The 24,491-nt window shown below is 42.1% G+C and overlaps 1 protein-coding gene across 1 annotated transcript; it reads right to left on the reverse strand.

The window, feature by feature from the left end:
* Nucleotides 1-9,591: 9,591 nt before the first annotated feature.
* LOC126999137 (hornerin-like) lies at nt 9,592-15,749 on the reverse strand. Its single transcript, XM_050861466.1, has 12 exons — nt 15,405-15,749; nt 12,780-12,857; nt 12,512-12,589; nt 12,249-12,326; nt 11,973-12,050; nt 11,699-11,776; nt 11,436-11,513; nt 11,168-11,245; nt 10,637-10,714; nt 10,355-10,432; nt 10,094-10,171; nt 9,592-9,947 (listed from the first exon to the last, which is right to left on the reverse strand). Exons 1-12 carry the CDS (start codon nt 15,703-15,705, stop codon nt 9,592-9,594), a joined length of 1,437 nt encoding a protein of 478 aa, XP_050717423.1. The 5' UTR covers nt 15,706-15,749.
* Between the last annotated feature and the right edge of the window lie 8,742 nt (nt 15,750-24,491).

The raw sequence follows: 24,491 nt of genomic DNA on the forward strand, positions 1-24,491 counted from the left end.
ACTCTTAAAACAAGCTATCGTCCCCACACTCACTATGTGATTGCTGAGTCTATTCCATTCCCCCACCACCCTATTACTAAACCAATGCCTGCCCATTTCCCTCCTAAATCTATACTTTTCTAATTTAAGTCAATTACTGCATGTTCTATCTTGCCAAACATCTTATGCAAAAGTTAACCAGCATCACTCTTTCATCCCTTACACTGCTAAACTCTGGAACAGCCTTCCATTGTCCGCATTTCCTCCTGCCTATAATCTGACCTTCAAGAAGAGTGTATCAAGACTCTACTTTTGTTTGGAAGTGGCGAGTAGTGGGGCTTTTTTTTCTAGTACGCTTTGTTGCTCTTGAGCTGTCTCCTTTGTTTAAAGAAAATAATAGTTAAATAAATGGAAGTTGGCCGCCAATGCTTCCAACACATTTTGGTGCCATATCTACAAGTGGCTGGTGACTGTAAGCATCTCAGCAACCTGCATGCATCTATGCCATTCCTATCATGGTGCATGGAGCAAGCTTCACATAACACTCAGACAGAGACAGTTTAATTATGGTTACATATCAGACTCAGTTTATTGCTCAGTCTATTAGATGCAGTGCTGTTAATATTGTTAGTGGTAGTATTAGTACAATTAATGTATTTATTTTAATTAATTTATCATTATTTATTTACTATATTCTTAGTGTTTGAAAATTCCAATACTAGCATTAAGATAAACAAAAATATCAGAAATATATTTATACTCATTAATTATTATTGCTTTTCTTATTATTACTTCCTTCAATGTCCTGGCACTTTGACATCTAGTGTTTTTCTGTCTAGCAGCCAAAACTGTGGTCTTTCTGAATGTGTATGTCCTAAGTCTTCATTGATGTAACTAGCTATATAACAAAAATCTGCATCTCTCTCCCTTCTCACCCAGTTGTCCCCGTACATCCTTTCAGTATCCAAAGAATTTCAATTTACATCTTGTAATCACTCAACTAATGCAGTGCAATCCTCATCTCTGTATTTTACTGTGTGGACATACTCTTTCCTTCCATGTTCCACTGTCGTTTGTTATTCCACATCTAACACAACTACATCCCAACAGATCCGAACACGTCCGATATCATCCAAGAGAATGTGGCAGCTGAAGGGGGAGAGGCCAAGAAAGAGGCTAAGGGTGAAGACATTTAGCCACCCCCCCTGAAGTACATGGCATCATTCAACCCTCTTGGTGAGCTGCAGGAATGTGCTTCCCATTGCAGTGCACCAGCTCCATGTACTGATTTTGGTATGAATACTTCATCTAGTGTTTGTTGATTGTTGTGTTATTAATCTAATTATGACTTCACAAAATAGACTGTGCAAGTCACTTAACACATGCCCTGCTCAACATCACTTTTAAGTTGTAGAATTCCTTCATATGGATGCTGATTTATGTATCCTGAAATGATTGGATTGGGACTGGGAGCACTTTTTTTTTTTTTTGTTTTTTTTGTCCATGATCACTGAACCATGTCACGGTATGTCTTTGGGTGCAGATCCAGGAAATGAGTTTGGGGGGACGTCAGACATTTTGCAGGTGGAAGGAGCATTAGCATTACCGATTAGCCATTCTAGGCAGTCCTGGTCTTGAAAAACTGGTGAAGTGACCTAAATCAGTGGGTATAACGGCCTGGACTTTGTGCCAAAGCATTGTTTTAGCCATGGCCGCTTTTTGAGCTAGTTTTCCTGTATCACTCAGGAACATTGGGGGGGCCTGGGCCCCCCTTTGGATCCACCAATGTAGCTATGTCTTATAATATATCTATCCTTTACAGTCTGATGGTGCATCCTTCTAGGTTGTCAAGTTTTAGTAGCTACTCATGAGAAGTATTCCTTATAATGATCATTGATTTCCAGATGGTTTGCACTAAAAAAAGTGTCGTGTAACCTGCCGCAAATAATAATCAGCTGTAGTCAACCCTTGCTTTAAAGAACCAATATGGAGGAAGGGGGTGATGTTATATCCAAAAATCTTTTACATCTGAAGTATCCAACCTTTTTGTGTATAATAAACTTTGTTTGTTACTTGAACTTAAAAGTTCACAATTTCCATACATGATTCTTTTTTCCTTGTATTTGATGATTAATCCTGACATGTATTTCCATTATCAGTAGGTAATATATAGTAACAAGACAATAATACACATTATAACAATGTATATATTATAGCCCAATGAGTGCACGAGATCATTTACCTCATCAGTGACGCCAAGTCCAGGAGTCCTTCCCTAAATTCTTTGCCCAAATTTGTGACACCAAGTATAATAACTAATTTTAGTGACCATTTGCATCCATTTTTCACTTTGATTAAAAAATTGCCTCTCAACAGGTGTGAACTTGATGTTGTTGGAGGAAACTCTACTTGGCCATCAAGCTCCCCACAATATATGAAGGAACCTCTTGTTCTCAGTGATAATTTATCCTCTTTAGTTACTATTCCGTGTTGCTTTAATCACAACTAATGTGTTGGAAACATTACAGCTTAATAACATACCTCACATCTCTGCATACAAATTGAGTTCAATATTCATCTGTTACACCAGTAGGCTTCATATCTCAAAAAAAAAGTATGTAAAAAGGTTGAAATTTTGAATGATATATTTAAACTCTTTATTATGTTTCTATGGGTGTAGTTCCGTTACGATTAGTCGAGTGATCAGCATATGGGTCTTATGTTTTTGATAGCATAGGTTCAAATTTTGCCATAGGCTGGCATTTGATAGTAACAGTAGTGTCCATAGATATCTACCTGTGTCTTGTTTATCCTGTTCCACTTTAAACCATCACTGGCCAATCTTTGAAGAGGTAGCATAACCTTGAAGTGCCACTAACAAACCTTTGTCCCTTCTTCTGATGTGATCCCTTTTTTTTTTTCTCCCCACCCGCCTATAGCGAGAGTAGGTTTTCTTCAGGCGCCTGGCGGTCGGCCCAGGCCCGTCATGATGCAGGCTTTTTTTTTTATATAGTGGTGCCATTTAGTATTGCCTCATGCTGCCGCCCAGAACTCATCCTTGATTCACTTGGATGGTTTAGCAGGTCTTAGGTATGACTAACATTGCAGAAACAGGGAATTTTTATATTTTTAGTGTGGCAACACATTGACAAATGTTTTAGTATGGACTGAACATCAAAGATATATATGGTAAATGGGTGCTTGTAGATCTTGACATTATATCTGTCAAGAGTCTCCAGTTGTATCCTCTCCCCCATCTCTCCTGAAAATATTACTCTTGTCAGGCAATCTAAGTGAAGCCTTCCATCGATGCTGGCGTGCAGACATAATGTCAATGCTTAGATTCACTGTCCTTATAGCACTGAAAATAATGCAATTACATGCACATATTTTATTATTTAGAATTGTGATTAAATATTTTTTCATGTATTTTCAGACATGAAAAGTGAAAATTGCTGCACACAACAGTCTGTCGTCTGCACCGGGAGGCAAGGCAGCTCAAAGCCCAGGCTGTTATAAATCCTGGGCAGTTTTTGCCCAGAGCCAGCAATTTTTTAGATCCAATAGGAATGGATTTTTTCTGAGGTCAGGTTCAACATGCTGCAAGATGCCAAGATCTAAGCCTAGTAGGAGATATGGGTTACAAGAGAGGAGGTTTGCTCTGGCCTTATACTTTCAAAGTCCAAATGCTAATAGATTTCTGAGCACAGTATTTCACTTGTCTTCAGTTTCAACACTTTACTCATGACTCAGGGGTATTTCAGTACATGTTGGCTGGAGCAAACAGACTCTGACAGCCCTGCAGCAAAGAGCACAGGCTTTGTCAAAAGAAGAGAAACTTTGTGGGATTTGCCATTATTTAGTATTACTCTTGTTACGCCAAGAATTTTTTTCCATATACTTTGCCAAATATTGCAAGTAATGCACCATTGTTGGGCTTGCTTGTTATAAATCAGATCTTGTTCAATTAACAAGCTTTGGGTGTCTGCCACTTTCCAGTTGTAATGCAAGGAATCATTTATCTTCCCTGCTAGATATCACACGTAATGCACCATTGTTGGTTTTGCCTGTTTTAAATCAGATCTTGTTCAGTTAAAAAGCTTTAGGTGTCTGCCACTTTCCAATTGTAATGCAAGGAATCCCCTGCCAGATATCGCATGTAATGCACCATTGTTGGTTTTGCCTATTATAAATCAGATCTTGTTCAGCTCACAAGCTTTGAATATCTACCATTGTTTATTTTAGGTGTAATGCTTGGAAGCATTTGTTTTCTTACCTACCCAACAGTATGCAATATTTTATTGTGGATTTTGCCTGTTATATTTAATCTTGTTCAGGTAACAAGCTTTTGGTGTCTGCCTTACCTAATATGTCCTGCAGTGACACTTGGCTTGGTTTCATTATATTTTCATAATGTGAAATACAGCATGTAATTTCATCACACTAAGTGTCTATCATCACGTGTCTGGCATAATTAATGTGGCTTCCAGGAGTAATCTTGTTTGTATTACAGCTTGCAAATTTTTTTCTGCTTTATACGATATACATAATCACATAGGTATGATTTACAAAATGTAATGGCAGTTGATATTCTTGACTAATGCCTCATAAACCTTGTGAAAAATAATGCTTTTTTTGAGGGGGGGGGGGGGGGACAGAGAGTGGTTTGTTTGGTTGGCCAGTTCAAGGAGTTTCATATCAAATGATTTTATTACATCCAACTTTAATGTGTGCTAAAAACATATATTTTATTACATCCAACTTTAATGTGTGCTAAAAACATATATTTTATTACATCCAACTTTAATGTGTGCTTCCTGCAATAAATGCTACATGTTTACTGATGTAGCCTATGAAATACATATCACTCTCTGCCCTGTAATTTGGTGTGTCACATACTGCAGCATAACTTTCCTGCTATTTTCTTACACTATGAGTTGCCTTATTTTGTCTCATTTGCTTTTATCATATGTGCCTCCGCTGCATAGTTGTGCCTGCTGAGCTTAATATCTTCATGACCCTGACACCAAGGTCAGAGCTTGTGAGATCATACCGTGTCCTACATTCCATTTTCACCTCCAGGCTCGCCTGTCTCCCAGGACCACCAAGTTATTGCATTCCATTTAAGACAACTCATGTGTTACCTTCTTAATGTCCTCCATCATGTATTTCAGCATGTTTTATGATGCTTTGCTCTTATATTGATGTGCCTTGCAACATTTTTATACAGTTTTCATTGTATATAACGCACCATTGTTGGTTTTGCCTGTTATAAATTGGGTGATGTTCAGTTAACAAGCTTTGAGTGTCTCCCATTGTTTATTTCAGTTGTAATGCTTAGAAGCTTCTGTTCTCTGCCCTGTCAAGCAGTATGTAATGCTTGCCATTATCTGGCACTTGTACAGTTAGTATGATATTTTTACTCAGCTAAGAGCATTTTGCAAAAGGTAAAGGTAAGGCTGGGGGCATACGCTGTAGCAGCACGTGGCCTCGGTGCTCATCTCTGTAACATTAGCCCATGAGCCTGTGGTGTTAGGGAACCCATTACCCTGGGACACAGGACCAGTGTGACATCCGGGTTACCACAGTTGCAAAGGCATTATAGTAATTTAGCATGCATAGAATGTTGTATGCTTTGCTTGTATTTAAAGCACTGGATATGTTTGCTACACACACACACAGCAACACCCACAGATATATCTATATATAGATATAGATATATATATATATCTATATATATATATATATATATAGATATATATATATATATATATATATATATATATATATTTAGCAAATGCTTTCAACATCATATTTTTCCTAAAAAAAAAATTGATATAGTGTAGATAATACCTAATAAAACATAAGAACAAATATATTTTTCTTTACCCCATTAGTAAATCATTTTACAATGAAAAAAAATAAGTGAAGGCTGGATAGGGTGCTGTGGCAGGTACTTCAAAAATAGTTAAGCTACCCCTGAAAAGTGACGTTTTTGGTGGGCTGCAATAGATGGCGCTACTTCCGCACGCCCGAGGAATTACTACATACCACTATCTCTTCGTATATAGTCTCTTTGGGCTGAACTGGCACTTCTTCTGCAGCGATCCACTCAGTAGTTGTACAGGAGCATACAAGAAGTCGCAATCTTCATAGTCTTCTTGGGGTCATACTGCAAACTTCCTCCTGATTTATGGAGGCACCTGCACCTTGACTTGAGGATCCCAAAGGTCCGTTCGACAACGCATCTTGTCCTGCGAGGACTTGTTGTATCGTTCCTCCCCAGGTGTTGTCGGGCTTTTTTTTTTTTTACAACAGAAGAGGCAGCTCAAGGGCACAAAAAAAGAAAACAATAATAAAAAAGCCCGCTACTCGCTGCTCCCAAAAAAGAATTAAAAGAGGTGGCCGAAAGAAAGATCAATTTCGGGAGGAGAGGTGTCCTGATACCCTCCTCTTGAAAGAGTTCAAGTCGTAGGCAGGAGGAAATACAGATGAAGGAAGGTTGTTCCAGAGTTTACCAGCGTGAGGGATGACAGAGTGAAGATGCTGGTTAACTCTTGCATAAGGGGTTTGGACAGTGTAGGGATGAGCATGAACAAAGTCGTGTGCAGCGGGGCCGCGGGAGGGGGGGAGGCATGAGTTAGCAAGTTCAGAAGAGCAGTCAGCGTGGAAATATCGATAGAAGATAGAAAGAGAAGTAACATTGCGGCGGAATTTAAGAGGTAGAAGGCTATCGGTAGGAGGTAAGTCAAAATATAACCAAGTCGGCTCACCGCGCAGGAAGGCGGAGCTATGGATGACGTCAGTGGTCTCTCATTCCGTGAGCATTTAAGAAAACGGACTGTGAAATGGGATACTAACATATTCATTCCGTGAGCATTTAAGAAAACGGACTGTGAAATGGGATACTAACATATTGCCTTGTTTATGGAAGCACAGTATGTATATATATATATATATATATATATATATATATATATATATATATATATATATATATATATATATATATATATATATATATATATACATACACACACACACACACACATATATATATATATATATATATATATATATATATATATATATATATATATATATATATATATATATATATATATATATATATTTCAACAGCTTATAATGTAGATTTTAAGTAATGTATTTTTATTTTTTTACTTCAGAAAATATTAAAATATGGCATTGGAGAGAGAGAGAGAGAGAGAGAGAGAGAGAGAGAGAGAGAGAGAGAGAGAGAGAGAGAGAGAGAGAGAGAGAGAGAGAGAGAGAGAGAGAGAGAGAGAGAGAGAGACTAATACGGGAATTCAATTCTAAGGTATGTTAGTAATAAAACATATTTTAGATTCAATTATATTGCAGACGTATACACAGCATGCTAGACCGACTGTAGGGTTATATAGCTCCAGACACACACACACACACACACACACACACACACACACACACACATTTGACCTAATTCACAAATAATGTCATTTATTACTGGTGCCAATTTTCACTTTTAAGCCTGAAGAAGAAGGGACCGTGAAATGGACCAATCTCCGTTTGAATTCCCACTCATTTACTTTAAGTTATTAATTACAATATAGTCAAACATACCAAGATGTCAAAATACTTGATAATTATATGTGCTTATTTATTATTTTTCTGATTTAGTGTAATCTATTAAATAGATTTGGTCATTTACAAAATATTTTGTGATTATATATAAGAAAAATAAGTTTTTATTAATGAACGACAAAATTTCAATGTCTAAAACATTAATTTCTGCATTTTCTTCACCTTTTTTTTGTTGGTTTGATCTATTTTTCTTTTTCTATTGAGAATTCTTAGTCTGAATAAAATCCTGCCGTACATAAAGGTTATAACTTCCAGAGGAAGCACAACCTTTCGGTAAATAAGGTCAGATAGTTCCATTACAGCATTCTTTCCTGGCTTAAGGCTATCTCCATGGTACCAAGTAATAATATTTCCCATTACCTTCAATTTCTGTAAAAATTCAGCAGAGGGATGCATGAGACTTCCAGGCTTCCAAGAGAGCACAGCACACATTGTTTTTTTTTCTACTTTGCTTACTTTTGCACCAAGCTTGTATTCGGGGAATTTATGGGCTATGTATCCACCGAGATACAATTCACCTTCTTCTTGAATTGCATATTCCAAGTTCGAGCTTGCATGATCTATGTGTATGTCATATCCTTCAGTTAAATTTTCTTGGTTTTCATAATCAGGCATCTCACAAGCAAATAACATTGCCGTGAGACAGAGTTCTTCTTGAAGTTCCTTTCCTTGAGTGTTTGCAGAGGCTTCAGTGGAGGTAGTTGGTGTAAGATTATGTACATCACAGTCACGGACAACATTATACTTATCTCCAACAAGGGCTGAATCCTTACTTAACAGGTGCACTCAAATTCGGTGCTTGAAAGACACTGCAGATGGGTGATCGCATTTTCCTCCCATTTGCCGAATTATGGCAAAAAAATGTTCTAGGCAATCCTGGTTCAACCTACAAGTTAGCAGATACGAAATTCCTAACATTTCTTTTAACATGTCAAAAAGTTTGGGGAGGGACTGAGATGAAATCATCAGTCCTTTTTGGAATTGATACATTTTGTTGCTGCCACAAACTTTCATTGCTGCCACAGTGTCTGTCATTCTAGAGAGTATGATGTCCTGCGTGCTTATATCTGTTCCATAGGCATTCCTGCTACTTTTGCATCATACCAAACTCTGGAGTTAAAAACATCAAACCAAGCATTAGACAGCTCAATGAATTCGCTTGTGCACTTCCAATTCATAGAAGTTAATAACTGTTTTTCTCCAAAGTATTTCAATGCTTTAGCAGTAGTTCCAGAAAGCAACTGCACTGCTAATTTGACATTCATTCTGCTTGGCCCAGTTACATGAATGTGTTTATCAGACAAGCGGTGGGTGATTTTCAAGTCATGTTTGGCTCGTGCTATAATCTCGGTTACACAATCATGACTAACCTTGTTTCCATCTGCTAAAAGAAATCCAGAGTCCAGAAAATTATTTCTTATTAATTTAATAAGGTGAGGAGCATCTGCAAATATGTAAATTTTCCTTTCTGAATTCGCTGGATTTGAAAACAGGTATTTTCTGTTGAGACTCCTAATGATTTCCAGAGTTTTACATTGGTGGGCCCAAGATCATTAACAATTGCAACAACAGGAAATCCAGCAAATTCTACATTAATAATGATATCTAAGAGAATTTCTTTTGTCATGGGAGAGTCAAAATCATAAAATACAAGTTGTTTCCAAGGTGCAAATAATCCTCTGATCATTGCACACTGGGCACTTTGTTTGGGACCATAGAGAATATCTTTACCCTTGTCATATGACCATTCCTTTGAGATGCTACATTCATCAAAAGATAGAGCACAAACTCGGTCTCGCTCTGGCATAGCCTCTGCTTTGAATTTAAGTAAATTCATAATAGCTAATAAAATTCCTGGTTCCGCATCCATTTTCCTGGCATGTCGATTTAATGTTGACTTAGATGGCAGGGGAAAGTTCCATTTTTCTCTTAGAAAAAAGTAAGCTTTTGGGCTTAAACTTTTCAGAGTTAGTGCTCGGCTGATATCGTCCTCACTCCAATTAGTAATATTTTCTCAGCAAATATATGATCAATTTGTGAGCGTGAGAACATTTGGCTAAGATTCTTCTTGGCTATGCATATTTTGTCCTGAGAACACCGTAAGCTGTCTTGTAGTTTTCCTATTTCCTTTTCCATAGCATTCAACTCCTTTTCCTTCTTCATTTTTGCCTTGTGAAGAACAACTATCTTCGCTTCTCTTTCTGCAACTATTCTTTGTAATGATGTTCTATCTTGTAACAGCTGCTGAACCTGAAGGTGGAGCTCATTCTCCCCTACACTGTCATTCTCAAAGCTGGTTGTGGCATCATTCGGGGCTGCACCATCTGTAACATGAGAAATGCACAAATCATTTTATGTGGGTACAACAGTGGATATTAAAATATTCAATATTCTCTCTTTAATTTGTTGCAAGATTTTTTATATAGTATGTACTTGCAATACATTGGGGACAAGCAATAGCTTAACTTACCTTTGGTCTCAAAATGTTGACCCGTGTGAGGTGATGAGGTCACACAGCTGTCTGTGGCACCATTCTGGGCTGCATCATCTGTAACATGAGTAAGGCACAAATCATTTCATGAAAGCACATTAATGGACATTAAAATTCATTCTCTCTCTCTCTCTCTCTCTCTCTCTCTCTCTCTCTCTCTCTCTCTCTCTCTCTCTTGTTGCAAGATTTTTTTTATATAGTACTTGCAATACATTGGGGGCAAGCAATAGCTTAACTTACCTTTGGTCTCAAAATGTTGACCTGTGTGAGGTGATGAGGTCACACAGCTGTCTGTGGCACCATTCTGGGTTGCATCATCTGTAACATGAGTAAGGCACAAATCATTTCATGAAAGCACATTAATGGACATTAAAATTCTCTCTCTCTCTCTCTCTCTCTCTCTCTCTCTCTCTCTCTCTCTCTCTCTCTCTCTCTCTCTCTCTCTCTCTCTCTCTCTCTTGTTGCAAGATTTTTTTATATAGTACTTGCAATACATTGGGGGCAAGCAATAGCTTAACTTACCTTTGGTCTCAAAATGTTGACCTGTGTGAGGTGATGAGGTCACACAGCTGTCTGTGGCACCATTCTGGGCTGCATCATCTGTAACATGAGTAAGGCACAAATCATTTCATGAAAGCACATTAATGGACATTAAAATTCTCTCTCTCTCTCTCTCTCTCTCTCTCTCTCTCTCTCTCTCTCTCTCTCTCTCTCTCTCTCTCTCTTGTTGCAAGATTTTTTTATATATTACTTGCAATACATTGGGGTCAAGCAATAGCTAAACTTACATTTGGTCTCAAAATGTTGACCTGTGTGAGGTGATGAGGTCACACAGCTGTCTGTGGCACCATTCTGGGTTGCATCATCTGTAACATGAGTAAGGCACAAATCATTTCATGAAAGCACATTAATGGACATTAAAATTCTCTCTCTCTCTCTCTCTCTCTCTCTCTCTTCTCTCTCTCTCTCTCTCTCTCTCTCTCTCTCTCTTGTTGCAAGATTTTTTTATATAGTACTTGCAATACATTGGGGGCAAGCAATAGCTTAACTTACCTTTGGTCTCAAAATGTTGACCTGTGTGAGGTGATGAGGTCACACAGCTGTCTGTGGCACCATTCTGGGCTGCATCATCTGTAACATGAGTAAGGCACAAATCATTTCATGAAAGCACATTAATGGACATTAAAATTCTCTCTCTCTCTCTCTCTCTCTCTCTCTCTCTCTCTCTCTCTCTCTCTCTCTCTCTCTCTCTCTCTCTCTTGTTGCAAGATTTTTATATAGTACTTGCAATACATTGGGGGCAAGCAATAGCTTAACTTACCTTTGGTCTCAAAATGTTGACCTGTGTGAGGTGATGAGGTCACACAGCTGTCTGTGGCACCATTCTGGGTTGCATCATCTGTAACATGAGTAAGGCACAAATCATTTCATGAAAGCACATTAATGGACATTAAAATTCTCTCTCTCTCTCTCTCTCTCTCTCTCTCTCTCTCTCTCTCTCTCTCTCTCTCTCTCTCTCTCTTGTTGCAAGATTTTTTTATATAGTACTTGCAATACATTGGGGCAAGCAATAGCTTAACTTACCTTTGGTCTCAAAATGTTGACCTGTGTGAGGTGATGAGGTCACACAGCTGTCTGTGGCACCATTCTGGGCTGCATCATCTGTAACATGAGTAAGGCACAAATCATTTCATGAAAGCACATTAATGGACATTAAAATTCTCTCTCTCTCTCTCTCTCTCTCTCTCTCTCTCTCTCTCTCTCTCTCTCTCTCTCTCTCTCTCTCTCTCTCTCTTGTTGCAAGATTTTTTTATATAGTACTTGCAATACATTGGGGGCAAGCAATAGCTTAACTTACCTTTGGTCTCAAAATGTTGACCTGTGTGAGGTGATGAGGTCACACAGCTGTCTGTGGCACCATTCTGGGTTGCATCATCTGTAACATGAGTAAGGCACAAATCATTTCATGAAAGCACATTAATGGACATTAAAATTCTCTCTCTCTCTCTCTCTCTCTCTCTCTCTCTCTCTCTCTCTCTCTCTCTCTCTCTCTCTCTCTCTCTCTCTCTCTTGTTGCAAGATTTTTTTATATAGTACTTGCAATACATTGGGGGCAAGCAATAGCTTAACTTACCTTTGGTCTCAAAATGTTGACCTGTGTGAGGTGATGAGGTCACACAGCTGTCTGTGGCACCATTCTGGGTTGCATCATCTGTAACATGAGTAAGGCACAAATCATTTCATGAAAGCACATTAATGGACATTAAAATTCTCTCTCTCTCTCTCTCTCTCTCTCTCTCTCTCTCTCTCTCTCTCTCTCTCTCTCTCTCTCTCTCTCTTGTTGCAAGATTTTTTTATATAGTACTTGCAATACATTGGGGCAATAGCTTAACTTACCTTTGGTCTCAAAATGTTGACCTGTGTGAGGTGATGAGGTCACACAGCTGTCTGTGGCACCATTCTGGGCTGCATCATCTGTAACATGAGTAAGGCACAAATCATTTCATGAAAGCACATTAATGGACATTAAAATTCTCTCTCTCTCTCTCTCTCTCTCTCTCTCTCTCTCTCTCTCTCTCTCTCTCTCTCTCTCTCTCTTGTTGCAAGATTTTTTTATATAGTATATACTTGCAATACATTGGGGGCAAGCAATAGCTTAACTTACCTTTGGTCTCAAAATGTTGACCTGTGTGAGGTGATGAGGTCACACAGCTGTCTGTGGCACCATTCTGGGCTTCATCATCTGTAACATGAGTAAGGCACGATGTAAAACTTTACCCTGTTTACCTTCTGCACTCTGTTTTGCTCGGTTACATCACAAAAACTCATGGTACTCCCATTTTCTTTCAGCCTTTTATTGAAGAAAACAATTTTATTTTTGGTATAACGTGCATGAAATGCATATGTTCGATATTAGTTAGTCATTAAATAATTCTTTAATTTACATGTTTTTATTATTATTTATCAATTTACTGAATTTTACTCTAAAGTATTTTTAATTTTAGAAATACCTCATTACCCCTCAGCAACGGCTTCATTACCCCCATGCAGTGGCGCCTGCAGAAAAATTTCATAGGGGTGGCCATGGGGGGGCCACTTAAAATCTTGGGGTGGCACACCAGAATTAAAAAGTCATAATTTCAGGAATTTTATTTTACTAGTACTATTATTACAACTTTATTCTCCTGTTGCGGATCCTCAGTGCTGCAGTTGCATTATCAGAACAACATTATTCGCCGGTTGCTGTGTTTTTTGGCAAACGCATCCACAAACTCATCAAGATTTATGGCCTTAGCCCTTTTTGATTCCACACTGAGCACCCCCAAATTGCTTAAACGCTCATCAGTCATGGTACTTCTCAAGGCTGTTTTGATTAACTTAAGCACAGAAAAGCTGCGTTCACAGGATGAGGTGCTCACAGGTAATGCAAGTGCAATTTTGCACAGTTTAAACATTTCATGGAATACCTCCCTATATGGCTCCAGAAAGGCAGTGAGCTCCATTAAACTCTTTGGTGTTTCCTCACTACTAGCTCGCTTCCTCTCAAGAATGCGCTTGAGCTGGGGGATTTCGTATTGTAGATCCTCAGTGCTGCAGTTATATTGTGAGGCAAATGGAAACACTACATCTTTCTCACAAAATGTGGGACTGCTTGGATTCATGGCCTGTATCCCTTTCATTATGATACAGTTTTCTTTGGAAAATCTTCTCCTCACCTCAGAGAGAAGCACATCAATAACTGGAATAAATGAACCTGTCCGAAATGACTCCTTCTCTGTGTTAACTTGTCTTTGAACTATTGGACTGAATGTGTAATGCCCTTCAAGCCTAGAGCTTGGTCTGACCTGACGGCCTGGAGGATGTGTCACACTGATGTTGCATTGTTCAGTAAGAGTCAGAGTATTGTCCCAGATGTCATTAAAGAGAGAGCCCTCTCTGTAACTCTCTAATGTGTCAACAAGAGAGTCAACAAGTGTGACAGCTGTGCCCAAATCCAGTTGCGGGGACTGCAAAATATCTGACAGATATTTTATCTCAGCAAGAACACTGGTAAATGTTACAAGGAGGGCAACAAACTTGAGATCTATTTGGGCTAATAAACCTCTTGCCTCTGTAGCTCTGTCACCATTTTGCTCTTCTGATATTTCTTTTAGTAGACGCATGATGGCTGGCAGTCTGTCCCTCACTGTCTTGCAAGCATTATACCTACATGCCCACCGTGTGTCTATCAGCCTCTCTCTCTCTCTCTCTCTCTCTCAAGGCCAATAAAGGAAGGTCCAGCGAAGAGAGGGGAATCCCCGGCAGCGTGACGTCACCCACGCCTACCCCGCCTCTCAGTGCTCTCTTCCCGCTCGCTGGCCTCGGCTTCGGCTTGGTCAGTCCACGTGTCTTCAACTCCCTTCTATATTCCTGTTTTTTTTCTTCATTCATAAAATATATATTTAACGGAGGTGGCCTCAACAGCGACTGACGAGCGCATCACGGGCGAGCCATGGGGCGAGCGTAGCCCAGAGCTGAAGCCGAACGCGTGATAAATTTGAGCAGCGCGCCACGATCGTGACGTCACGTACGCCTGAGAAGTGAGCTCGCCGCTGGACCTTCCTTTCTCGATCGTGCTCTCTCTCTCACACATTTTATACGACTTTTATACAGTCGGTGTAGATTTTTTAAGATTTTGGGGATTTAGGGCCAGTCTTACAGTCCAGTCCAGCACGTTTGTAAGCTCCCCAACCAAACACAAAACACGACGAAAATTCCTTGTATAGTGTTTTTTTCACATTTGTTACTTTTTTTTATGCCCTTGAACTGACTCCTCTGCTGTAAAGAAGAAAAAAAAACACTATACAAGGCATTTTCGTCGTGTTTTGTGTTTGGTTGGGGAGCTTACAAACGTGCTGGATTGGACTGTAAGACTGGCCCTTAGACTTTTTCTTTCAAGCTTTCAAAGGTTAGGGTTAATTTTTAAAGATCTTGAATTTTTTTTCAAGCGCTGGCAACACTGTAAAATAAAACTGGCAATAGATATTTGTGACTGGCCAGTGGGGTGGCCAGCAGATTTGCAGGGGTGGCCGCGGCCACCCCAGGCCACCCCCTGGTGGCGCCACTGCCCCCATGGGGGTAATTACCCCCAGTTTGAGAACCACTGCATTACAGGAACTCAATATTTCATCCCAAAGTGCCATCAAGGATAATGATAACATCCCTACACCGCCCACGGTATGCCAGTCAGCACCGTCAAATCTAACTTTAAATTCAAATCTAATTCACTTAAAAAAAAATCAACACTCACCTTGTTGGTGTGGCAGTAATATCGTTGGTACAGCTCCAGCCTTAAGTCGTCGTTGATTTTTTGGCACTGCTATATTGAGTAGTGTATACTTTAAACTGGTGGGCTCATATGAAGACTCCTCAAAGTGCGTGCAGCATACTCTGGCGTCGGTGTCATGGCGGCGGCGGCTATCATCAGATTTACACGCCAGAACCCATTTCTTCCTTATTTCAGGGTCTTTTGGGATGCGGTGAAAAGTCAAATTTGATTTCCTATGTCTATAGCGATTTTCACACCCTTTAACAGCACATTTTTTAGACATGATCACTTATTAATTACGAAACATGCCCTCGCACAACTATCCAGAGCGCGTCCGTACACACAGGCAGCTGAACCACTGACGTCACGGCGTTCGCTGAGTTGCCACTTTTCACAAGATGCGCAGAAGTTTTTCACTTTTGTCATCCACATAACCCGACTTGGTAGTATATAGACTTAGGGTAGGAGGAGGAGAGCTGATGAGACGAAGAGCCTTAGGAACAGAGAGAGGGATAGAATCCGAAAGAGGGCAAAATGGGTACTTCCAAAACTTTATTTGACAACAAAAATAACGTTACTGGAAACGCTGTGCCGAATGGCACACGGGGCACTCATACCAGAGAAGTGAGAAGGAGCAGAGGACTGTGATACCCTCTCCTCAACAGGGCACCCGACGCACTAATACATGCCCGTGAATGAGTTGAAAAATTCGGCCAAGGTTAACCACAGTGAGCGCGAGTTTCAAAAACACCTTAATTTTTGTGCCAAACGGCAAACGGTTTCCATTCTAGGGTTAAGCAGTATAGGATATACGTTGTCAGGTCCGGGGCTTGTATTTGTTTTAAGGGACTGGAGAGCTTTAAGGACTTCATCGGTAGTTATTACAAAGTTAGGCAATGCCTGCTCAAGAGGAGGAAGAATCTTCCTCCAAGAGAGCGACCCGCTGAGGGCCACTCCATGTATTATTCCTCCAAGGATAAAACTAAGCGTAAGGAAAAGAAAATACAAGAAATAAAAGACCATAAATAAAATGCATAAAAAGACAACTTAGGGCATAAAAAGTCTCCAATTAGAAAGAAAAGAAAAAATAGGGAAAATAGGCAAATCGGAAAATAGGAAAACCTGAATATAGTGTGAAGAAGAGAAAAAAGAAGCAGATCAGATCAAAAGAAGAAGAAAATACGGAAGTAAAAGAAAAATGGGAAAAAATATGTACTAAATCAGAAGAGGAAAACAGGAAAATCTGAATCTAGGTACACAGAAAAAATAAAGAATCAAGAAGGTGTTATATATCTAAGTCAACCTTTAAACACAATACTACGTTTTCTATCGTCTTGAAAGGATCCAATCCCTTACTGAGTTTATGTAACACCATCGAGTAGTGTGTTCCCATTACAAGATCTATGTTCATTTGTCTCAATAATAATGTTTAGTTTTAAGCATGTATACTTTTCAAGATTCAGAGTGTGTCAGCATTTCAGCCTGTACATACACGTACTCTACCAAGTAAAGAATGGAGACGCACTAGCTTCATTCATTCCTCCTAGAACCCTCCACAGCGACGAGAATGGGATATGGTATATTCCAACGCTCCTACAGTGTTTTACAGTGATTTCAACATGTGTTCCTTCACACAGGTATGTGACTACAGCAGAACACAACAGATTGGCGACGAGAATGGGATATGGTATATTCCAACGCTCCTACAGTGTTTTACAGTGATTTCAACATGTGTTCCTTCACACAGGTATGTGACTACAGCAGAACACAACAGATTGGCGACGAGTGGTAACGTCCCAAGCAGACGGCGCCTTCCAAGCAAGCCAACCAAGTTTGGTAAGGAGCGTAACCACAGCAGTCAACCACAACCACCACTACGATGGTTCTGGATGTTCCGGCTCCCAAGGCGTTCTCGGTGCAAGAGGATCCATCTTCAGTAGCACAGAGGTGGAAGAAATGGATGTCTTCCTTTGAAGTTTACCTCAGGGCTGCAGGGGTAACTAAGGTAGACCAGAAGGCTGCATTGTTGCTGCATGTCGCTGGATTGGAGGTACAGGATATTTTTGCCACTTTACAACCTGAAGGTGAGGCCTATGATGACCTTAAAACTTGCCTCAATAACTATTTCACACCCAAGGCCAACATCAGATATGAGCGTTTTTTGTTCAGCCAGTGTGTCAATGAAGCAAATGAGAAAATTGACACATTTGTGACTAAGCTCAAACGCCTTGCACTGTCATGTGAATTCACTGACACCAATGATGTCATAATTGATCAGGTCATAGCAAAATGTAAATCACATGAGTTGAGGAAAAGTTGCTCCAAGAGAAAACCTAACTCTGGACAAGGTACTAGAAATTGCTAGGGCACTTGAAGCAGCTACTTCTCAAGCTCAGGTTATTGAAGGCAAAGCACACAACAGCAGTCAGGTTCAAATTAACAAACTATCAAAAAATCCCAAGCAACCACAGAAACAGTGGCAGACAGGTAACAACACAAAGGCACATGGGAAGCCTGAAGGGAAACAGCCTACGGCTCCAGCTAACAAAACACATGCTAACCATCCTTCACAGCATAACAAGGTGAAAGGACAACATACATCTCACACATGTTACAGATGTGGTAGGGCAGGTCATTATCCCAGTGACAGAACAAAATGTCCAGCCACTGACAAACAATGTAACAACTGTGGACGCAAAGGTCATTTTAGCACTATGTGTAAATCCCGCAAACCAGAACACATTAATTGTGCCTTAACTATGGCTGAATCTCAACAATCAGCTGAGGATGAACAGGAATTTGCTTTTCAAATCAATTCTCTATCAAGCAAGGAGAAGAGATTAATGATCACAGTCAACATAAATGATACGCCAATTGCCATGCAAGTTGACACGGCTGCAGATGTCTCAGTAATGCCAGAACAGGTGGCGCGCAAGATTCCTGATTTATCCATTGAACCTTGTAACAAAGTTCTCAAGGATTACAACTCACATACCATTCAAGTAATTGGTCTAGCCAAAGTAAATGTCCAGTATGATCAGCAAACAACATACTTGTCTATCACCATTGTGAAAGGTCAAGGTCAGACATTAATGGGTCTAGACTGGTTAAAACACATCAAGCTAGACTGGTCAAAGGTTTTCAATGTTCTGAAGGTAGAGCATAAATCAGAAATTCCTTTAAGTGAAACCTTATCACACTTCAAAGAAATTTTCAGTGAAGGCCATGGCACAGTTAAAATGTTAAGGCATCTTTAGCACTCAAATCAGATGCGACACCTAAATTTTGTGCACCTAGAGCTATTCCATATGCTTTAAAGGCATCAGTGGAACAGGAAATTAGGAGGTTAGAGTCAGAAGGAACATGGGAAAGAGTTATGTACTCAGACTGGGGAACACCTTTAGTCCCTGTTGCAAAGAAGGGCGGTGGCGTTCGCTTATGTGGAGATTACAAAGTCACATTAAATCCACAACTGCAAATAGCCCAACATCCTCTACCTAACCCCACAGACATGTTCTCAACCCTAGGAAAATGCAAAATTTTCTCAAAGATTGATATGAAGCAAGCTTTTCAGCAATTAATCATGGATGACAAATCACAGGAATACTGCACAATAAACACACATTTAGGTTTGTTTCGTCCAAAGAGACTGCCATATGGTGTAGCCAGTAGTCCTGCAATATGGCAACAAACCATGGACAAAATATTCAATGGGCTACCTGGTGTATTTTGCTTCATAGATGACATATTAATTGCAGGCAAAGATGAAACAGAGCATCAAGAAAGACTAGCAGCAGTATTAAGGCGGATCCAAGACAATGGCATAAAAATTCATAGGAATAAATGCCAGTTTCATGTTCCATCTATTGAATACTTAGGTTTCATTATAAATGAACAAGGCATTCACAAAACAAATGACAAGGTAAAGGCAGTTCAGTCAGCAAAAGTGCCTGAAAATGTAAAGGAGCTTCAGTCATTCTTAGGACTAGTAACATTTTATGGAAAGTTCATAAGGAACTTAGCTACCATTGCGGAACCCTTGTATCAACTGCTCAACAAGGACGTACAATGGAACTGGACAGAAGACTGTCAGAAGTCTTTTGAGACGATCAAAACAGAGATAACTTCACCAAATTTCTTGACACATTTCAGAATGGATTTGCCAGTAAAATTAGTCTGTGACGCCTCACAAGTAGGAGTAGGGGCAGTTTTAGCTCATGAAATGCCAGATGGTACAGAAAAACCGATTGCATATGCATCACGATTGCTTAACAAGGCAGAAAGGAATTATTCTCAAATTGAGAAGGAAGGTCTTGCACTTGTATATGGTGTCAAAAAATTCCATATATACTTATATGGCAGAAAAGAATTCAAACTAGTCACAGATCACAAGCCATTACTAGCTATTGTTGGTCCAAAGTCAGGTCTTCCAACTTTAGTGGCTGCACGACTCCAACGCTGGGCTATCACACTAGCAGCATACAACTACACATTGGAGTACAGACCTACAGCTAAGATGGGAAACGCAGATGCATTGTCTCGCTTACCTGTCGATAAAGCACCTACAGATCATGATGTTAGTATTTTGCTAATAGATTGCTACAACTTACCTATCACAGCTAAACACATAGCACAAGGTATAAAACAAGATCCTACATTGTCAAAGGTACTGCAAGCTTTAGTAACTGGAAGAGATTCATTACTGACTAGTGAAGAATGTAAACCGTATGTGGCAGTATGGTCAGAGCTCAGTGTAGAACAAGACTGCATATTGCGTGGATCAAGGGTAGTCGTTCCTAAACAACTCAGAGAACAGGTTCTTACAGAGTTACACGCTGACCACCAAGGTATTGTCAGAGCAAAAGCAGTTGCTAGAAGTTACATGTGGTGGCCAGGAGGATAAAGACATTGAAACATATATTAAACAATGTACATCATGTGCTATCCATCAAAATGATCCGAAGCCAGCACGTTTTCACCCATGGGAATATCCTAGATATCCATGGCAGAGACTGCACATTGACTATGCAGGTCCCTTTCTTGGACATTCATATTTAATTGTTGTTGATGCTTACAGTAAATGGCCAGAGATCATTCCAATGCAATCAACTACCTCAAGTAACACAATCAGGACACTGATGCAAATCTTTGCTGTACATGGTTTACCAGAACGCATTGTATCAGATAATGGTCCACAATTTTGTTCACAGGAATTCAAAGACTTTTTAACAGTCAATGGCATTCAGCACATACAGTCAGCACCATATCATCCTGCCACAAATGGTGAAGCTGAACGATTTGTACAGACATTCAAACAGCATATGAAGTGTAAGAATGTGAACAGTACCAATGTGCACTCAGGCATCAGCAAGTTTCTCTTGACCTACAGGACTACTCCGCATGCAACAACGGGGGTGGCACCATCTATTTTATTAATGGGAAGGAGGATCAGAACCAAGTTAGACTTAATGTTACCAAATTTCCTTAGTGAACAGCAAAGCAAAGGCTGGAAGCAATTACAACAGTAAGTAAGAGCATTCGAGCCTTCATCTCCAGTGATGGTTAGGTCATACACCACACCAGACAAGTGGGTACCAGGAACAATTGAACGTCAAGTAGGCAATATGCACTATGATGTCAAGGTAAATGGTAGTGTCACAAAGAGACACATTGATCAGTTAAAACCTTCTTGGACTGATAAAACTCAAAATAACTCTTCTGTAGAGCAAAACGCTTCTGCAAGCCAACACAGTGCAGAGCAGTCAGTTCCTTCCAGCAATGATGATCATTTATCACAACCCACAGTGTCCTTACCCCAGAGTCCTGTTGCACACAGAGTACTTCCTGATAGGGCAACCAGGGGATTACCTCCTGAGAGATTAGACTTATAAGATAGTAATATATGAGTCATTCATAATAATACTCCATGACATAGCTTTAAGTATATTTTGCATGCTCATATATGTAGTTTCATATTACAGTTGCCAAAGTGTTCCTTATTTACCTTTAAGGGGGAAGGAAATGTTATATATCTAAGTCAACCTTTAAACACAATACTACGTTTTCTATCGTCTTGAAAGGATCCAATCCCTTACTGAGTTTATGTAACACCATCGAGTAGTGTGTTCCCATTACAAGATCTATGTTCATTTGTCTCAATAATAATGTTTAGTTTTAAGCATGTATACTTTTCAAGATTCAGAGTGTGTCAGCATTTCAGCCTGTACATACACGTACTCTACCAAGTAAAGAATGGAGACGCACTAGCTTCATTCATTCCTCCTAGAACCCTCCACAGCGACGAGAATGGGATATGGTATATTCCAACGCTCCTACAGTGTTTTACAGTGATTTCAACATGTGTTCCTTCACACAGGTATGTGACTACAGCAGAACACAACAGAAGGACCTAAGAAGATGTGTAAAGAGGAGATTTGATTGATTGATAGTTTTTTGTTGCAGATAAACAAGAGGAGAAGGGAAAAGAAGAAAACAGGGAAATAAAATAAAGAAATGGGAAAATAGGTCAATCGGAAAGGATAAAATAGGAAAGTCTGAATATAGGGAGACAGAAAAGTGAAACAATCAAGAAGGACCCACGAAGCTATAAAGGAAGGAGAAGAAGAAGAGGAGGAGGAAGCAAACAAGTCCCCTGTGACATCAAGATCAAGGTCGAGGTCCGCCGCGTGCCCTGAAGTGCCCTGGCAGTGTTTCTCGTGGAGGAGGAGGAGCCCCTCGGCGTGCAGGCCCCCAGGGTGAGGGTGCGGGTGGAGGGCCAGGGTGGACGGGCTACACTTGGGACAGGAAGGAGGGAGGCCAGGGTGTGGACGGGCTACACTTGGGACAGGAAGGAGGGAGGGAAGGCCAGGGTGTGGACGGGCAACACTTGGGACAGGAAGTCGGGGATGCCCCGGGGGTGGACGGGCTACACTTGGGACAGGAAGGAGGGGAAGGCCAGGGTGTGGACGGGCTACACTTGGGACAGGAAGGAGGGGAAGGCCAGGGTGTGGACGGGCTAACTTGGGACAGGAAGGAGGGGAGGGCCAGGGTGTGGACGGGCAACACTTGGGACAGGAAGGAGGGGAGGGCCAGGGTGTGGACGGGCTACACTTGGGACAGGAAGGAGGGGAGGGCCAGGGTGTGGACGGCCTACACTTGGGACAGGAAGGAGGGGAGGGCCAGGGTGTGGACGGGCAACACTTGGGACAGGAAGGAGGGGAGGGCCAGGGTGTGGACGGGCTACACTTGGGACAGGAAGGAGGGGAGGGCCAGGGTGTGGACGGGCTACACTTGGGACAGGAAGGAGGGGAGGGCCAGGGTGTGGACGGGCAACACTTGGGACAGGAAGGAGGGGAGGGCCAGGGTGTGGACGGGCTACACTTGGGACAGGAATGAGGGGAAGGCCAGGGTGTGGACGGGCTACACTTGGGACAGGAAGGAGGGGAAGGCCAGGGTGTGGACGGGCTACACTTGGGACAGGAAGGAGGGAGGGCCAGGTGTGAACGGGCTACACTTGGGACAGGAAGGAGGGAGGGCCAGGTGTGCACGGGCCACACTTGGGACAGGAAGGAGGGGAGGCCAGGATGTGGACGGGCTACACTTGGGACAGGAAGGAGGGAGGGCCAGGTGTGGATGGGCTACACTTGGGACAGGAAGGAGGGGAGGGCACTTGGGACAGGAAGGAGGGGAGGGCCAGGGTGTGGAGGGGCTACACTTGGGACAGGAAGGAGCGGAGGGCTAGTGTGAGGACAGGCTACACTAGGGACAGGCAGGAGGGAGGGCCAGGGTGTGGACGGGCTACACTTGGGACAGGAAGGAGGGAGGGCCAGGGTGTGGACGGCCACACTTGGGACAGGAAGGAGGAGGGCCAGGGTGTGGACGGCTACACTTGGGACAGGAAGGAGGGAGGGCCAGGGTGGATGGGCTACACTTGGGACAGGAAGGAGGGAGGCCAGGGTGTGGACGGCCACACTTGGGACAGCAAGGTGGGGAGGGCAAGGGTGTGGACAGGCTACACTTGGGACAGGAAGGAGGGGAAGGCCAGGGTGTGGACGAGCTACACTTGGGACAGGAAGGAGGGGAAGGCCAGGGTGTGGACGGGCTACACTTGGGACAGGAAGGAGGGGAGGGCCAGGGTGTGGACGTGCTACACTTGGGACAGGAAGGAGGGGATGGGCAGGGTGTGGACGGGCTACACTTGGGACAGGAAGGTGGGAGGGCCAGGTGTGGACGGCCACACTTGGGACAGGAAGGAGGGAGGCCAGGTGTGGACGGGCTACACTTGGGACAGGAAGGAGGGGAGGGCCAGGTGTGGACGGGCCACACTTGGGACAGGAAGGAGGGGAGGCCAGGGTGGACGGGCTACACTTGGGACAGAAAGGAGGGGAGGCCAGGGTGAGGACGGGCCACACTTGGGACAGGAAGGAGGGGAGGGCCAGGGTGTGGACGGGCTACACTTGGGACAGGAAGGAGGGGAAGGGCAGGGTGTGGACGAGCTACACTTGGGACAGGAAGGAGGGGAAGGCCAGGGTGTGGACGGGCTACACGCGGGACAGGGAGGAGGGGAGGGCCAGGGTGTGGACGGCCACACTTGGGACAGGAAGGAGGGGAGGGCCAGGTGTGGACGGGCTACAATTGGGACAGGAAGGGGGGGGGGGCCAGGGGGTGGACGGGCTACACTTGGGACAGGAAGGAGGGGAGGGCCAGGGTGTGGACGGGCTACACATGGGACAGGAAGGAGGGGAGGGCCAGGGTGTGGACGGGCTACACATGGGACAGGAAGGAGCGGAGGGCCAGGGTGTGGATGGGCTACACTTGGGACAGGAAGGAGCGGAGGGGCAGGGTGTGGACGGGCTACACTTGGGACAGGGAGGAGGGGAGGGCCAGGTTCGAGAGCCTGCACTTCCTGCACAAGCCGCAGTAGTGTTAAAGGCGCGGTGTTGGATGGATCCCGGCTAGCCGGTGGTTTAACTTGTGTCAGTGATAAACAATGAAGATACACTGTGTTTGGTGCTACGGACTCTACTTGGAGGACAGAAACCTTGCGATGAGGTGACAACCTACTAGAGA

Source organism: Eriocheir sinensis, chromosome 16 (genome assembly GCF_024679095.1).
Source record: "Eriocheir sinensis breed Jianghai 21 chromosome 16, ASM2467909v1, whole genome shotgun sequence".
Taxonomy (NCBI): domain Eukaryota; kingdom Metazoa; phylum Arthropoda; class Malacostraca; order Decapoda; family Varunidae; genus Eriocheir; species Eriocheir sinensis.

Bases quoted from the DNA above. Each gene is read 5' to 3' on its own strand.
- LOC126999137 (XM_050861466.1), bottom strand. From the start codon at position 15,705: ATGTCTAAAAAATGTGCTGTTAAAGGGTGTGAAAATCGCTATAGACAT. The intron at 12,327-12,511 runs GTAAGTTAAGCT...CTCATGTTACAG, and splicing joins TCAACATTTTGAGACCAAAG to ATGATGCAACCCAGAATGGT. The intron at 11,246-11,435 runs GTAAGTTAAGCT...CTCATGTTACAG, and splicing joins TCAACATTTTGAGACCAAAG to ATGATGCAGCCCAGAATGGT.